At 37.3% G+C, this 18492-nt stretch overlaps 1 protein-coding gene across 4 annotated transcripts in view; it reads right to left on the bottom strand.

Annotated features, from left to right (window-relative positions):
* ATRX (ATRX chromatin remodeler) overlaps window positions 1–18492 on the bottom strand; it is a 269137-nt gene that overhangs the window by 69394 nt on the left and 181251 nt on the right. For all 4 annotated transcript variants that reach the window (XM_081808623.1, XM_081808624.1, XM_081808625.1 and 1 more), the window contains 3 exons: window positions 8331–8461; window positions 7555–7643; window positions 7254–7426 (listed from right to left, as the gene is read on the bottom strand). In XM_081808623.1, the coding sequence (XP_081664749.1) occupies window positions 7254–7426; window positions 7555–7643; window positions 8331–8461 (393 nt within the window). The remainder of the gene's footprint in view (window positions 1–7253; window positions 7427–7554; window positions 7644–8330; window positions 8462–18492) is intronic.

The following is an 18492-nucleotide window of genomic DNA, read 5'->3' as shown; positions in this document are numbered from 1 at the left end:
TTTTCCCTTTTTATCTATTAAATTGTTTTCCAGGTCACTGATTCGTTCTTCTGCCTCACTTACCCTAGCCGTTAAGATTATCTAGATTAGATTGGATCTCATTGATAGCATTTTCAAGTTCTGCCAATTCAGCTTTCATTTCTGCCCTTAGAGACTCTATGTTGCCATTAATTGATTTTTCCATTCTAGCCATTGTGTTCACAATTGCTAGCCTGAATTCCATCTCTGACATCTTGGTTATATCTGCATCCATTTGTAAATATGCAGCATAAGTCATAATCTGTGAGTCTTCTCTATTTTGGGGGCTCCTCCTCCTAGTCATTCTGTGGATTGGTGTTTGAGGGAATGTACAGAGTCCAAATTATTGACCAGAACCCCAGCAAGATGCACCTGTTTTCTGGGGACCTTAGGGTTGCTGGCCTCTTATTTTCCCAGCCTGTCTTCTGCGGGAGGGGCCTGCCACGCTGTTACTCAGGCAACCCTGTTTGGGCGGAGTTGCCCTGCGCCCCTGTGGTGGGGGATGGGCTCAGTGGGAATCAGTTTTGCGGGCTTTTGTTCTCTGGTGGCTTTCCCTGGCGGCTTTCTGCGTCTCTTCCGCGAGTCAGTGCAGAAGAGACCGTTTCCAACCCTCTGCCTCAGAGCAGAGAGAGCGCAGTCTGTTCTTCAGTGAGCTCTCCAGGCCACACTGTCTCCGTTTCTGTCTGTGCTGCTATAAACTGCAGCGTTCTGGGTTGTGCGCCCCTCCACAGCGCTCCCACTCCTGCCTCCAGGTTGGAGCACGTCTCTGCTCTTTGTACTTCTAAAACCGCCAGCCGCTCCCAGTTTGCGTGTGCGTGACCCCGCCGCTCCGGGTTTCCATCCCGGGGGCTGCCCTAAAGTCCTTTCCCCGCCACTACCAGTCTGCAAGTGTGGCCCGTCCACAGCGTGCGAGTCTGTCACTCACCAGCGGTGTAGGATCCCCACAGTCAGGCACCATCCTGCTGCCCTTACAAATTTGTTTCTTAAATTCCATATATACGTGAAATCACAAGGTATTTATCATTCTTAGAGTGACTTACTTTGCTTAGCATAATACTCTCTAGTTCTATCCATGTTGTTTCAAAGGTCAAGATTTCATTCTTTTTGATGGTTGAGTAATATTCCATTTTAATTATATATCACCTCTTCTTCATCCATTTGTCTACAGATGGACACGAGGGCTTGTTCCTTAATTTGGCTATTGTTGATAATTGCTGTTTTACACATAGGGGCGCATATATCCTTTTGAATTAATTTTTTTGTATTTTATGGGTAAATACCCAGTACTGAAATTATGGGATCGTAGAGTAGTTCTGTTTTTAACTTTCTGTGGAATCTTCATACTGTTTTCCAGAGTGGCTGCACTAGTTTGCATTCCCACCAAGAGTGCAAAAGTGTTCCTTTTTTTCCATATCCTCACCAGCATCTGTTGTTTCTACTGTTGATCATTTTAGCCATTCTGACAGGTATGAGGTGATATCTCATTGTAGTTTTGATTTGCATTTCCCTGATGATATGTGGCCTCTATTGGCCATCTGTGTATCTTCTTTGGAAAAATGGCTATTCATGTCGGCTGTGCATTTTTACTTAGATTGTTCATTTCTTGGGTGTTGATGTTTAGAGGTTCTTTATATATTCCAGATATTAACCCTCTATCAGATATGTAATTTGCAAATATTGTCTCCCATTCCGAAGGCTGCCTTTTAGTTTTGTTGGGTGTTTCCTTCACCGTGCAGAAGCTGTTTATTTTGATGAAGTCCCAATAGTTTATTTCTGCTTTTACTTCCCCTGCCTCAGGAGACATATCTAGAAACAACTTGCTATAGCCAATGTCAGAGGTATTACTGCCTGTGTTCTCTTCTAGGATTTTTTATGGTTTCAGGTCTCACAGTTATGTCTTTTAATCCATTTTGAATTTCTATTTGTGTGTGGTATAATAAAGTGGTCCCATTTCATTCCTTTGCATGTTGCTGTCCAGTTTTTCCAACACCACTTGTTGAAGAAACACTGTTTCTCCCTTTAGATACTCTTTTTTTTTTTTTTTAAGATTTTATTTATGGGCACCTGGGTGGCTCAGTTGGTTAAGCGACTGCCTTCAGCTCAGGTCATGATCCCGGAGTCCTGGGATCGAGTCCCACATCGTGCTCCCGGCTCAGCAGGGAGCCTGCTTCTCCCTCTGACCCTATCCCCTCTCATGCTGTTTCTCTCTCTCTCAAATAAATAAATAAATAAAATCTTAAAAAAAAAAATTTTATTTATTTATTTGACAGAGAGACAGTGAGAAAGGGAACACAAGCAGGGGGGTTGGGAGAGGGAGAAGCAGGCTTCCCGCGGAGCAGGGAGCCCCACGCAGGGCTCAATCCCAGGACCCTGGGATCATGACCTGAGCCGAAGGCAGACGCTTAATGACTGGGCCACGCAGGCGCCCCTCTCCCATTAGATACTCTTTCCTACTTTGTCAAAGACTAATTGTCCATAGAGTTGTAGGTTCATTTCTGGGCTTTTGATTCTGTTCCATTAATCTATGTGAGTATTTTTACACCACACCATACTATTTTGATTAATATGGCTGTATAGTAGAACTTGAAGACTGAAATTGTGATACCTCCAGCTTTTGTTTCTTTTTCAAGGTTGCTTTGGCTACTTGAGGTACTGGTGGTCCCATAGAAATTTTAGGATTGTTTGTTCTCGCTCTGTGACAAATGCTCTTGGTATTTTGATAGGGATAGCATTAAATATGTAAATTGCCTTAGGTAGCATAGACATTTTGACAATGTTTTCCTCCAATCCATGAGCATGGAATGTCATTCTGTTTGTGTCCTCTTCAATTTCTTTCATCAGTGTTTTATACTTTTCAGAGTACAGATCTTTCACCTTCTTGGTTGAGTTTATTCCTACCTATCTTCTTACTTTTGGTAAAATTATAAATGAGACTGACTCCTTAATTTTTGTTTATGCTGCTTCATTATTGGTGTATAGAAATCCAACAGATTTCTCTACATTCATTTTGTATCCTGCCACTTCACTGGATTCATGTATCAGTTCTAGCAGCTTTTTGGTGGAGTCTTTGGGTTTTCTATATAGAGTGTCTTGTCATCTGCAAATAAAGTTTTACTTCTTCCTTGCCAATTTGGGTGTCTTTTCTTTCTTTTTGTTGTCTGATTGCTGTGAGTAGGATTTCCAGTACTATGTTAAGTAACAGTGGTGAGAATGGACATCCCTGTCTTGCTCCTGACCACAGAGGAAAAGCTCTCAGTTTTCCCCCACTGGGCATGATACTACTGTGGGTTTTTCATATATGGCCTTTCTGGTGATGAGGTATGCTCCCTCTAAACCTACATTGTTGAGGGTTTTTATCATGAATGGATGCTATACTATGTCAAAGCTTTTTCTGAATCTACTAAAATGATTGTATGGTTCTTATCCTTTATTAATGTAGTATAATGTAGTTGATTGATCTGTGAATGCTGAACCGCCCCCCTTGCAACCCAATAATAAGTCCCACTTGATCACTGTGAATGATTTTTTTAAAATGTATTGTTGAATTTGGTTGCTAGAATGCTATTGAGAATTTTGCATCTATGTGCATCTATAGTATTAGCCTAGAGTTCTATTTTTTAGGGGACTCTTTATCTGGTTTTGCTATCAGGGTAATGCTGTCTTCATAAAAGGGTTTAATGTCACCTACTATTATTGTATTATTATCAGTGAATTCCTTTACATTTGTTATTGTTTTACATATTTGGGTGCTCCCAAGTTGGTGGCATAAATATTTACAATTCTTAGATCTTGTTGGATAGACCCCTTTATTATGATATAATATGCTTCTTCATCTCCTATTAGAGTCTTTGGTTAAAACCCAGTTTGTCTGATAGAAGTATGGCTACTCCGACTTTCTTTTGACATCCATTTGCAAGATAAATGTTTCTCCATCACCTTACTTTCAATTTGAAGGTGTCTTTAGGCCTAAAATGGGTCTCTTGTAGGCAGCATATAGATGGGTCTTATTTTTTTGTAACCATTCTGACATCCTATGACTTTTGATTGGAGCATTTAGTCCATTTACATTCAGAATGATTACTGACAGAGTATGTATTTAGTGCCATTGTATTACTTGTTTTGTTGTTGTTTCTGGAGATTTTCTCTGTTTCTTTCTGGACTTTGTCATTTTTGGTCTTTCTTTCCCATTCAAAGAGTCCCCTTTAATATTTCTTGCAGGGCTCATTTACCGGTCATGAACTCCTTTAGTTTCTGTTTGTCTGGGGAAACTCTATCTCTCCTATTTATTCTGAATCACAGCCTTGCTGGATAAAGTATTCTTGGTTGCATATTTTTCCCTTTCAGCACTTTGAATATATCAGGCCATTCTCTTCTGGCTTGCCAAATTTCTGTTGAGAAATCTCCAGCAAGCCTTACGGCTTTTCCCTTGTAAGTTAAGGACTTCTTTTGTCCTGTTTTAAGATATTTTTCTTTATCACTATATTTTACAAATTTAATTAGAGTATGTCTTGGTGTTGGCCTGCTTTTGTTGATTTTAATGGGAGTTTTCTGTGCCTCCTGGATCTGGATGTGTGTTTCTGAGCAAGGACGTTCTCAGCTATTATTCTTCCAAGTACACTTTCTGCCCCCTATTCTCTTGAAAAGAGAAATGTTTATTAAGGAAGCACGAAATTAGTTCAGGTGCAGACCTAAAACCAGCCAAGCTTGTTTGAACCCAGGGTCATTCACCAAGCTGGCCTCCATATCTCTCTTTTCTTCACAGTCAATTGCTTTGCTATATGACTCTCAAATGACAATTATTTTTTTTTAAGATTTTTTTTAATTTATTCATTTGAGACACAGAAATATATATATATAGAGAGAGAGAGAGAGAGAGCATGAGCAGAGGGAGAGGGAGAAGCAGGCTCCCCGCTGAGCCAGGAGCCCAACGTGGGGCTCGATCACAGGACCCTGGGATCATGACCCAAGCCGAAGGCAGACGCTTAACCACCTGAGCCACCCAGGTGCCCCTCAAATGACAAATATTTAGAGCTATTTATACTGTTCTATCTTTAGATATTTTATTTAAAATATTCAGACATTAGGTCCCAACTTTGGAGTTCCTAGACACTCAGTCAGGCTGCACCAAGAATATATGGAGCCTCAACACTAATCCTTCAAATGTAGATATGGGTCAAGACAACTTCAGCCAATAAAAAATTCAGACTTTCACTTATGTGTACACTCATGCACAAGAAAAGGAGAGAAAGAGAAAACAAAAGAGGTGATAGAGGAGAACACAGGCAGAAACCTCTTTGACCTCAGCCATAGCAACTTCTTACTAGACACGTCACCAAAGGCAAGGGAAACAAAAGCAAAAATGAGCTACTGGGACTTCATCAAGATAAAAAGTTCCTGCACAGTGAAGGAAATAATCAACAAAACTATAAGGCAGCCTACGGAATGGGAGAAGGTATTTGCAAACAACGTATCTGATAAAGGGTTAGTATGCAAAATCTATAAACAACTTATCAAATGCAACACCCAAAAAATAAATAATCCAGTTAATAAATGGGCAGAAGGCATGAATAGACACTTTTCCAAAAAAGACATACAGATGGCTAACAGACACATGAAAAAATGCTCAACATCACATCATCAGGGAAATACAAATCAAAACCATGATGAGATACCATCTCACACTTATCAGGATGGTTAAAATTAACAACAGAAAAACAACAGGTGTTGGTGAGGATACAGAGAAAGGAGAACCCTCTTGCACTGTTGGTGGGAATGCAAACTGCTGCAGCCACTCTGAACAGTACGGAGGTTCCTCAAAATGTTAAAAATAGAACTACCCTATGATCCAGCAATTGCACTAATAGGTATTTACCCAAAAGATACAAAAATACAGATTTGAAGGGATACATGTACCCTGATGCTTATAGTAGCACTATCAACAATAGCCAAACTATGGGGAGAGCCCAGATGTCCATCAACATAAGAATGGATAAAGAAGATGTGGTATATATATACAATGGAATATTACTCAGCCATAATATAGAATAGAATCTTGACATTTGCAAGGACATGGATGGAGCTAGAATGCATTATGCTAAGTGAAATAAGCCAGTCAGAGAAAGACAAATACCATATGATCTCACTCATAGGTGGAATTTAAGAAAGAAAACAGATGAACATACGGGAAGGGAGAAAAGAAAAAAGGAGAGAGGGAAACAAGCCATAAGAGACTCTTTTTAAAAATTTTTATTTAAATTCAATTTAGTTAACATATAGTTATTATTAGTTTCAGGGATATAATTTAGTGATTCATCAGTTACATGTAACACCAAGTACTCATTACATCAAGTGCCCTCCTCTTTAATGCCCATCCCCCCAGTTACCCCATCCCCCACCCAACCCTCCAGCCATAAGACTCTCTTAAGTATAGAGAACAAACTGAGGGTTGACAGAAGGAGATGGGTGGGGGATGGGCTAGATGGGTGATGGGTATTGAGGAGGGCACTTATTTTGATGAGCACCGCGTGTTGTATGTAAGTGATGATTCACTAAATTCTACTCCAGAAACTACTCCAGAAACCAATATTGCACTGTATGTTAACTACCTAAAATTTAAATTAAAAAAACAGAAATAAATTAATTTTAAAAAGAGGTGATAAACTGTATATGAAAAAGGGAAAACTTAAAGTATGCAACAATTATAGATTATGAAGAATTACAAAGGAAAAAGGCTAAAACATTAACACTAGTTTCATTGTATAAAGTTAATTACAATGATACTCTATTACATGAAATGTTTCCAGTTATTTATATGTAGTTAATTGAAAATACCATCATGGCTCTGAAATTGGATGTATCTAGGTCTAAATCCGACTTCTACTGATCATTTATAAAAATAAAGATATCAACAGCATTGTAAGTCTGCTCAAGAATTAAGTCAGCTAACACATGGAGTGAAAATATAGCATTTAGTTTATATACATGTAAATAAACATTAGTTTTTCTTTCTTCTTTCTCTAAATATCAGAGAGAGCACAATGGCTTGCTTTTAATTAAACATTCACCAGACATTTGTCATTATGTGACCTGATTATCCAAGATGCTTACTAAAAGCATCTAGGAAAGATATTCCTTTGAGAGAAATAGTAAGGATAAATTAATTATTGAAAAAAAGCATGGACATGATAATTTCTAAATCAGTGTTCCATTATAAAGGCAACATTCATTAGACTCACTTTCTTCCAGCTTTAATGAAACTGAGGGATTGCTTCCTGTTTCATCCACATTTCCTTCACCACCTCCTCGAGATCTTGAATTCCAGACTTTAATCACTTCAACATCATTGTCACTGCCACTTCCACTTGAGCTACTATCTTTCTTCCCTTTCTTCCCCTTCGTTTTCTTCTTTCTATAAAAGGAACAAATTCAAACTGTTAGGAAAGCACAGAAAAGATATAAATGCCAATTATGAGAGAACAATCAGCAATTAGGGATTTTAAATGTGTCAACACAGGACACAAAAATTATTCAATTTACTTTGTATAATCATCGGAGCTTAAACTCATGGAGGTTTCATCGGAATCTGAAGCTATAAATTCATCCATACTGTCTTCATCAAAGTATCCCTAGAGGAAAAAAAAATGATGAATGTTTTAATAGTTTACTTCAACTTACATTGAAAATTATAATGATGTTTACTTTACCTGAGGATAAGTTAATTGTCATGGGATAAAAAAAGACCTGAAAGAACTACCATAGATTAAAAAAGGAAAGGAGGCACAACAGATATGATTACTAAATGCAATGCGAAATCTTGGATTGAATCATGGAAAAGAAAAAGGACATAAGTACAAAAACTGGTGAAATCCAATTAAAGTCTATTGTATGGGTTAGCCCAGTGATGGGTATTAAGGAGGGCACGTACTGCATGGAGCACTGGGTGTTATACGAAAACAATGAATCATGGATCACTACATCAAAAACTAATGATGTATGGTGACTAACATAATAAAATTAAATTAAATTAAAAAAAATAGTCTATTGTTAATACTATTGACCCAATGTTACTTTTTAAATTTTTATCATTTTACCATGGTTATACAGATGTTAAGAATAACATTTAATACTCCTTCCATAATCATGATGCATTCTAAAATATAGAAATTAACTAGAAATAAAATGGGTTGAAATACTGTACTACAAAGCAAAGGAAAATTCCAATATACAGTAAGTCTATATAGATCAACCTTTTTCCTGAAGTTATTCTGCTTCCAACAGATAGGTCTTAATCGATTTTAGGTTACCTGATTTACCTTATTTTCTTTGCTAATGTAGTCCAGCTGCAAACACCAAGGATGAGTCCAGATTCTACTTAACATCTGAAAATCTTGGAAAAGTTTTGCACCTGCCTTTCCTCTTCCACCTTCACTGCTATTACCTACACCTGATCAAAAAAAAGTAGTTAATGTTAAGACATAAGAATTCTCTATGTCAGGAGAGGTGGGTGGAGGGATGGGTTAAATAGGTGATGGGGATTAAGGAGTACACTTGGGATGAGTACCAGGAGTTGTATGAAGTACTGAATCACCAAACTGTACATCTAAAACTAATTACACTGTATGTTAACTAACTGGATTTTAAATAAAAACTTAGGGAAAAAAAGAATTCTCTATGTCAACCAACATGCTTTTCTAAATTAGGGATTTTAACTTTATTCTGTGCCATGGACTCTCGTGGCAGTATAGAGAAGTTTATAGACATCTTTCTTTGAATAATGTTTTGAAACATAAAATAGGAAAACAAAAGAAACCCATTATATATAAATTATCAAAATACTAAACATAGTTGTGATACAGTAATATGTGTACTTTGTTAATGCATTAAATAACAAAATATAGCAGCAAGTCTAAGAATTTTCTGAAATTCTGAAGTCCTGGTAAAGGTAAATAATTTTGAGATATCAGTAACAATAATAGAAATATTTGATTTCTATTGGTAACAAAGTCATAGTTATCACTACTACTACTATGGTTTATTGCCCACATTATAATTGGAAAAAATGCTAGTTTTCATCAGAGGTTAGTAAAAATTAATGTGATTTTTTCTTATTCAGGTTCACATACCCCCCCAATAATTCCATCTGTGGACCCTGGATTACAAACTCCTCTTTTAAAACTGATGGTTAGCAGAGGGGAGGTGGGTGGGGGGATGGGTTAAAGAGGTGATGGGAATTAAGGAGTGCATTTGCCATGATGAGCACAGGGTGATGTACGGAAGTGTTGAATCATTATATTGTACACCTGAAATTAAATTTACACTGTATGTTAACTAACTGGAATTTTAAATTTTATTCTATTGGAGGAGGGGGACAGAGAGAGTCTTAAGCAGCCTCTGCACTGAGCGAGGAACCCAAGGCGGGGCTTGAAATCATGACTTGGGCCAAAACCAAGACTTGGACACTTAACCAACTGGGCCACCTACACGCCTCTAACTGGAATTCAAATGAAAACTTAAAAGCTCTTGTTTTAGATAAAGCCTCTCTGTATCCCATCTTTTAGAAACTCTTCCCAACGCTTCTTACACAAAAAAATGTACTCCTAAAAACTGTTTTTCATGTTGAAACATTAATTTCTTCTGCTCAGAGTAATTTCTTTTTTTTTTTTTTTAAAGATTATTTATTTATTAGAGAGTGAGCAGGAGAGAAACAGCATGAGAGGGGAGAGGGTCAGAGGGAGAAGCAGGCTCCCCGCTGAGCCGGGAGCCCGATGTGGGACTCGATCCCAGGACCCTGGGATCATGACCTGAGCTGAAGGCAGTCGCTTAACCAACTGAGCCACCCAGGCGCCCTGCTCAGAGTAATTTCAACAAAATTAAGTTTTTTCTATAAAAGCGAAATGAAAATGAAATGAATAGACATTTCATTTATATGACACTTATCAAGGAGGTAAGATGCAAAACAAAACCAGTTAAACAAAAAAAGCAGCATTTAAGCAATAACATATTTTTCTGTCCACAGTTTTAAAAGATGTAAATTCACCAATAACTAATAAGTCTTGCCTCCACTCATGGCAAGAGAAAATTTAATGATATGAAACACTAATAAAAATGCATGAAAATCTGGTAGTGATTATTTTGCCTTTTTTTTTTTTAAAGATTTTATTTATTTATTTGACAGAGAGAGACACAGCGAGAGAGGGAACACAAGCTGAGGGAGAGGGAGAGGGAGAAGCAGGCTTATTTTGCCTTTTAAGAGGTATTTCCACTGTGTATAATAGGAATCACTGCTGTGAAAATGAAGAATCTAATTTCTTGACATACAACTGCTCATAGCATTCCTTTATAATTTTTTATTTCTGCAAATCAGTAGTGATGTTCTTTCATATTCCTGATTTTAGTTGTGTCTCCTCTATTACTTTGCAAGTACAGCTAAAAAGGTATCAATCGATCTTTTCAAAAAAGCAAATTTCAGTTTCAATGATTTTCTGTGTTTTTTCCTCCTTTATATTTATTTCTGTTTCAGTCTTTATTCTTTCTTTCTACTTGCTTTGGGTTTAGTCTGTCCTAACTTTAGTTCCTTAAGTGTAAGAGGTAAGACTATAAATTTGAGATCTTTCTTCTTTTTAAATTATAGGCATTTACTGTTACAATTTTCCCTCTTTAAGCATGCTTTATCTGCATCCCATATTTTAGTACCTTGTGTTCTTGTTTTCATCCATGTCTAAATATTTTTTAATTTTCCTTGTGATTTCTTCTTTTATCTACTGGCTATTTGGGAGTCTGTTATTTATATACATTTGTGAATGTTCTAACTTTCCTTCTGTTACTGGTTTGTAATTTCATTCCCATGTGGTTAAAGAAAACATTTTCTGTGATTTTATCCTCTTATGTTAATTGAAACTTGTTTTATAATCTAAAATATGGTCTATCTTGGAGAATATTCCACATGCACTTGAGAGGAATATGTATTCTGCTGCAGCTCGATGGAGTGTTCTTTTAGAGGTCTGTTAAGTCTGGTTGGTTTATAGTGTTTTCCAAGTCTTCTATTTCCTTGTTGATCTTCTATCCAGCTGTTCTATCACTGAACACCTTATGAGTTAAAATTAATGTAAAGGAGGGGCACCTGGATGGTTCAGTTGGTTAAGTGTCTGACTCTTGATTTCAGCTCAGGTCATGATCTCAGGGTCTTAAGATCAAGCCCTGCATCAGGCTCCATGCTGGGCATGGAATCTGCTCAAGATTCTCTTTCCCTCTCCTTCTGCTCTCCTCCCCCCACCACTCATGTTCTCTTTCTTAAAAAAAATTAATATAAAGAGAGATTTTTTTTTAAAAAAGGTAATCTATACTTTATCATTTTATACTCCAAGAAAGACTAAAAGCCAATTCTTGTTTTGTGGGGGCAAAAACTACTCTTGCATATATCATAAATATCTTCTATTATAGAAAAACTTCATAAGACTTTTAGGCCTAACTGGCTAAGATAGGAAAAGCGAGGACATTTTTAAAGGGAAAAAAAATTCTACCTGAAAAGGGAAAAGTTTCTTCTACCTACACCATTGATTTATATTAGAGTTGATATTCTCTGTGGAAATGGGAACCACATAAAAAGGATATGTTAATAACCTAGCCAAATAAATATCCACAGAAAAATGTTCTCTACTCAAGAGTATTGATAATTATTACTGAATTATTCTATCTTTTCAAAAAAAATGTTTTTGACTCCAAATCACTTTATTGGGAAAATATACCAAAAAAGGTTAGGTGAATACATGATTAATTAATCATGACAATCTGTTATTGAACCTTATTTACACCTACAGTTTTTACATGAGATGTTATCATGGGGTCTGTAGTAAACTCAATAATGGTCTCCCAAATATATCTACATTCCAATCCTATATATATCTGCCAAATATATCTACATTCCAATCCACCCATGGAAAAAGAAAATGTGCAGATGCAACCAAGAAAAGGACCTGAAATTGAAGAAGACCATCCTAGTTTATCCAGGAGGATCCAATGCAACCACAATAATCCCTGTAAGAGGGATCCAGAAGTGAGAGTAGAAGGTGATGTGATGACATATGCACAAATGGAGTGACACACGTTCAATATGGAGAATACAGACAGCCACCAGAAGCTGAAAAAGACAAGGAAATATTTTCCCTCCCTAGAGCAGCCAAAAGGAACCAGCCCTGCTGACTTTAGCCCAGTAACACTAACCTTGGACCCTCAACCCCCAGAACAGTAACAGAATAAACTTGTGTTGTTCTAAGCCATCAAATTTGTGGTAATTTCCTACAGCAGCAAGAGGAAATCAACACAGCATCCTAGTGAAATGTTAATCAAACTTGGCGCACATCAGAATCACCTGGGCAATGTGTTATACACACACTTGGATCCCATTCCTATAAATTCTGATTTCCTAGATATGTGATGAGGCACAGAAATATAAACTTTCTAAGAAGGTTCTCAGGTGCTTGTGCTGCAAACTAGGGTACAAGTCATAAAGAAGAATGGTTGGGAAAACTCACTGCTTCAATTAGTTTGCTAGGGCTGCCATAGCAAATCACCACAAACCCAAAATCTTAAGACCACAGAAATATACTCCTTCACAGTTTGGGAGATCAGAAGTCCAAAATCTGTCCTACTGAGCCAAAATCAAAGTGTCCACAGGGCCATCTACACTCCCTCTGGAAGCTCCAGGAGAGAATTTATTCCTTGCCTCCTCAGGCACATGGTGGCTGCTGGCATTCCCTGACTTGCAGCCACATCAATCTCTGCCTCTGTGGTCACAATTCCTCCTCTTCTGTGTATATCAAATCTCCCTCAGACTCTCTCCTGCAAAGATACCTGCAAATGGAATTAGGAGCCATCTGGACAATCCAGGACAATCTCCTCATCTCAAGATCCTTAGTTTAGTCACCTCTAAAAAAATCCCCTTTTCTTATAAGGTAACACAGGTTCCAGGACCTAGGTAAGATCTGACATCTCCAGGTGGCCATTGTTCAGCCTACCACGCTGCCTTAAGTGCCTTTCAAGGTTATTCAAGACAGTAGAGCTAAAGCAAACTCTCCAAAAATATAATACTAAAAGCTTTTTATATTCAATTTCCCTTTTGACCCCTTACAAATTACAATTACACTATTAAAATAAACCAGTCTCACCGGAGTATTCTGATGATCAATACAGCTATAATAAACAGGGAATTGGAGATGATAATAAAACACCATGGGCTATATCAATAAATTTTATAGAGTTTCCCCAAGTCCTGAAAATTATTTCAAAGAATTTTCCACATAAATGATTTAAAAGGGTTGATCTAAAGAACCGTGGGAGTAATTTAGCCACTAAGAATTTGGAAACACCTTCTAGGACTTCCACACCGTTTTATCACAAAATCCTTACTAATCAAATAATTCCTTTGTACTATTTCAGAAATCTGTTTTCCTTTCCTCCAATGCTCCTTCGGTTAACTTGCAGGACTCAAGGCCACTTTTAAACATAACAAAGACTTAGGAAAGCTTAAAACCCAAGCAATAACACAACTACTAGGAGGTGCCCAGAAGAATTCTACTTATAATGAACAGTAAGTGAAAAAGAGTACCTCAATGATATTAGTTATTGCACTGCCTCAATACATCAATGCAGGTCCCATAAAGCTGACTTTAAGCAGATGGCTCAGTTTTGATAATCTAAACATATGCTGTTGTATCTGTTCAAGTCTAAATCTAAATCTTGTAGTCATACCACCTTCTGATTAGTCACACACTATAGGAATCTCACATAAAAATTACCACCCTTGAACTAGCATGCAAAGACCACTGAAATTGGTTAACATTCTCTGGAGTATGCTTATTTGATTTATGCAGAAAGTAAAAGAAACAAAGGAATAATATTTTAAGTACCGGAGAGGCCCCAGTTCATATCATCAAATAGCCCATCATTTGCCCAAATTCCCACTAACTTAAAAGTTAAGAGTGCTTCAAGCGCAAATTGTAGTATCAAGGGATCTGAGACTAAAAATATCCCCAGACCCCTGGCAGAAACAACAGCAAATCATTTCTGGAGTAACCAAATGTTAGCCTAGGCCTCAAAGAATTACCACATATTAATACTCCAAAGGATATTAGGAACTTGTGGTCAAAAGTACTTAAATACACATGGAAACAAGGCAGCATGCCTAAAAAATTGACAGAAATTAGAGAGATGAAACAAATCTATAAAGATTTCAAAAACTGGAATAATCAGACATAGACTATAACTGTTTACTATGTTTAAAGAAATGTTAAAGATAATCTAGAAAGTACATGCAAGACACAGGAAATCATAAAGAATGAGCAATTAGCTGGAAGATAACTAAATAAAACTTCTGTAGATAAAAAAGTAAGCCAATGAGTTTTTTTTAAGTTTTATTCAGATATAGTTCACAATTTACCATTTACAATTCACTAGTGTATTCACAGAGCTGAGCAACCATCACCAAAATCTAGTTTTTAAAACATTTTTATCACCCCCAAAAGAGACCCTATACCCCTAGCCATCATCCCCCAATTTATTTATTTCTCCTACACCCCTAGGAAACCACTAATCTACTTTGTCTCTACAGATCTGCCTACTCTGGACACTTCATGTAAATGGAATCATACAACATCTGGTCATTTGTGACTAGCTTCTTTCACTTAGCATATGTTTTCAAGGTTGATCTGCGTTGTAGCATGTATCAGCATTTTCTTCCTTTTCATTGCTTAATAATGTTCTATGATATGCATATATCAAATCTGTTTAACCATTCACCAGTTGATGGGCATATAGGTTGTTTCTAGCTTTGAACTATTATGAACAATGATGCTATGAACATTGGTGTACAAATCTTTGGGTGTACAAGTGTTTTCCTTTCTATTGAGTATACACCCAGAAGTATAATTGCTGGGTTATATAGTAACTCTATATTGAACCTTTGATTGCCAAATTGAGCTCCACATAAATTACACCATTTGACATTTGAAACCAGCAAAACACAGGGTTCCAATTCCTCCACATCCTTACCACTTACTATTTTTCTATTTCTTGGATTATAGCCATCCTAGTGAGTAACAAAAGGTATCCCACTGTGGTTTTGAGTTACATTTCCAATTATGTTGAGCATCATTTAGAGCAGTGGTTCTCATGCTGCAGGTACATCAAAATCACCTGTAGGGCTTATAAAAATGCAGGTCCCTGAGCCCTACTCCAGATCCACTTAATCAATGTCTAAAGGGTGGCACTTGGACGCATGCATATGAATGTTCTCTATTTATGAGTACAATTCAGTGGCACTGAGTACAATCACAATGTTGTGCAACCATCAACACTCCATTCCTAAAACTTTTTCATGGTCCTAGAAAGAAACTTTGTACATATTAAAAATAACTCTGTATTTTCCTCTCCCCCAAACCTTGGTAACTACTACTTTCTGCCTCTATGAATCTTACTCTAGGTACCTCTAAGTGGAATGAAACAGTATTTGTCATTTTGCGTCTGGCTTATTTCACTTATCATAATAGCTTTGGGATTCATTAATATTGTAAAGTGTCAGCATTTCCTTTCTTTTTAAGACTAAATAATATCCCATGGTATGTATGTATGTATGTGTATGTGTGTATGTATGTATGTGTATGTATGTATAGATCATATTTATATATGATAAATATAACATTTATATATGATTTATATATAATAAATATATCATATTTATATATATCATTATATATATATATATCAAATTGCCTTTCTCTATTCATCTGTCAATGGACACTGGGATTGCTTCCACCTTTTTGGCTATTAAGAACACTACTGCTGTGTAAACATGAGTGTGCAAGTATCTATTTAAGTTCCTGCTTTCAATTATTTGGTGTATATACCTAGAAGTGGAATTGCTGGATCATATACTGGATCATTATAGAAATAATTCTATGTTTAACTCTTTGAGGAATGGCTGCACTGCTTTTCCCATAGCAGCTACACCATTTTACACTGTCACCAGCAATGCACCAGGGTTATAGTTTCTCCACTTTCTTAACAATACCTGTTCTTTCTCTCTCTCTCTTTTTTTTTTGGTAATACGCATCTTATCAGGTATTAAGTGATATCTTGTGTTTTGCTATTGGCATTTCTATAATAACCAGTGATGATGTAGAACATCTTTTCATGTGCTTATTGGCGATTTGTATATATTCTTTGGAGAAATGTCTACTGAAGTCCTTCATTCATTTTCCAATTGTGTTGAGTTTTATTGTCGTTGAGTTATAGGAGTTCTTTATATATTCTGGTTATTAATCCCTTCTCAGATACAGGATTTCAAAAAATTTTCTCCCATTCTGTGGGTTGTCTTTTAATGTGCTCCACTTCTGCATGCCTTAAAACACTGTATGGATTTTAATACTGACTTATGCTTAAAATCAGGCTAACATTTACTGATTAAAAAATTAAGTAACAAACTGATGATTACCAGGGGGGAGGGAGAGGAGGGATGTCTAAAATAGTTTATGGAGATTAAGGAGTGCACATGTGATGAGCTCCGGATGTTGTATGGAAGTGTTGAATCACTATATTGTACACTATAGTGTATTGAAAATAATATTACCCTATACAGTAACTAACTGGAATTTAAATAAAAACTTTAAAAAATTAAGTATCCACATTTTAAAACATGAAGTGTTTACTGAAGGCAGAGGCTTACATGTAAATATAAACTGATAACCGATGGTAAAAGGAATACTGCAGGATTATACTGAAAAGGGGGAACAAAGGAAAATTAAGGACTATAATTTCTTTAAAATTCATGAAAACTCAGTTTCTTATTACTTTAATTCTATAAATATTAAAATATTACAAATTATTACTATTAACATTAACACAAAACTGTTCCTAGTATAAAAAGCAAAATTTAAGTGAACTTCTTAAAACCAAATAGAATCTAGAAAGAGTCACATATAAAAACAAAAGAAATTTTGGAACGTGTGACAGAAAAACACCAAACATTTTAAGTTTAAGTGAAATGCGTGCGTGAAATTTCAGGAGAAATACTGTGATGGTTGGTAGTGAGAATCAAGATAGAGTAGCTTTTAATATAACCCATTTGGCCTTTCATGTAGGTTTTTTTTCAAAGGGAATATTAACTCAGGTTATGCTACTTTAAGGAAAATAAAACATCACATTTAGTTGGGTGGAACCCCAAACATTTTCACAAATGAAAGATTCATGACATCAGATGATAATTTAACAAACACACATTTCAGAAAGAGTTAAGAGGCAGAGTAATAGGGGGACCTATGCTTGCCCCCTCCAATGAACACAGCTAGATAAATATCAAATCATTCTGAACACCCAGGAAATCAATCTGAGGACTGACAGAAGAAACTGCACAACTAGAGGGAGAAAAGAGGCCAGCCACATCATGGAAGTTAGGAGGTGAGGAGACGTAATTTGGAGAAGAAAAGAACTGCTGGTGAGGCAGAGGAGAGGAAGCCCAGATCAGGAAAAGAGAGAAGGAGACAGAGAGAGAGACAGAGAGACAAGAAAAACACTTCCCCTACACCACTGATGGGGAAAGTGAGGGGGCTAATTATCACAAGTATTTACAAGCAGTGGAGCACAAAGTCTGGTTTTAGAAGTCCATGCCATGGGGCGCCTGGGTGGCTCAGTCGTTAGGCATCTGCCTTTGGCTCAGGTCATAATCCCAGGGTCCTGGGATGGAGCCGTGCATCAGGCTCCCTGCTCCGCGGGAAGCCTGCTTCTCCCTCTCCCACTCCCCCTGCTTGTGTTCCCTCTCTCGCTGTGTCTCTGTCAAATAAATAAATAAAATCTTTTAAAAAATTTAAAAAATATGGGTGCCTGGGTGGCTCAGTCGTTCAGCGTCTGCCTTCAGCTCAGGTCATGATACCAGGGTCCTGGGATCGAGCCCCACATCGGGCTCCCTGCTCCACAGGGAGTCTGCTTCTCCCTCTCCCACTCCCCTGCTTGTGTTCCTTCTCTTGCTGTGTCTCTCTCTGTCAAATAAATAAAATCTTTAAAAAAAAATTTTTTTTTAATAAAAAAAAGGAAGTCCAATGTCATCACTGGGATTGAACCTGGCTGGCGAAGAGGTGCTCCTGTGGAGAAGAAAGGCAGAGGCTGGGGAGCAGACAGCATGATCTGAGGATCCCCTGGGTTGCACTAGGAGAGACAATTCCCTTTCATGGAGAGCATTTGGGAGAATGGCACTGCCTTTGTGGGAACAAAAGAGCAGGCAGGTGCCATTGAGCTGCCCCATTCTTTAGCATAGGAGACACCTGCTTAGGGCAGCTAACCTGCACACCAGCTTCTTGTGCTTTATGGTAAACTCCAAGCCCCTGTGCATTCCTGCAACTACCCTTCTGGACCAAACCAGCACCAGCCACAGTGTGACGAGACCCTCCCCCAGAGGATCAGTGCAGGTCCATGCATCGCAGGGTACCT

This window comes from Leptonychotes weddellii, chromosome X (genome assembly GCF_054177405.1).
Source record: "Leptonychotes weddellii isolate Sample4059 chromosome X, ASM5417740v2, whole genome shotgun sequence".
Lineage (NCBI taxonomy): Eukaryota > Metazoa > Chordata > Mammalia > Carnivora > Phocidae > Leptonychotes > Leptonychotes weddellii.
Note: the sequence above shows the minus strand (reverse complement) of the source record. Positions and strands in the feature narration are given on the sequence as shown.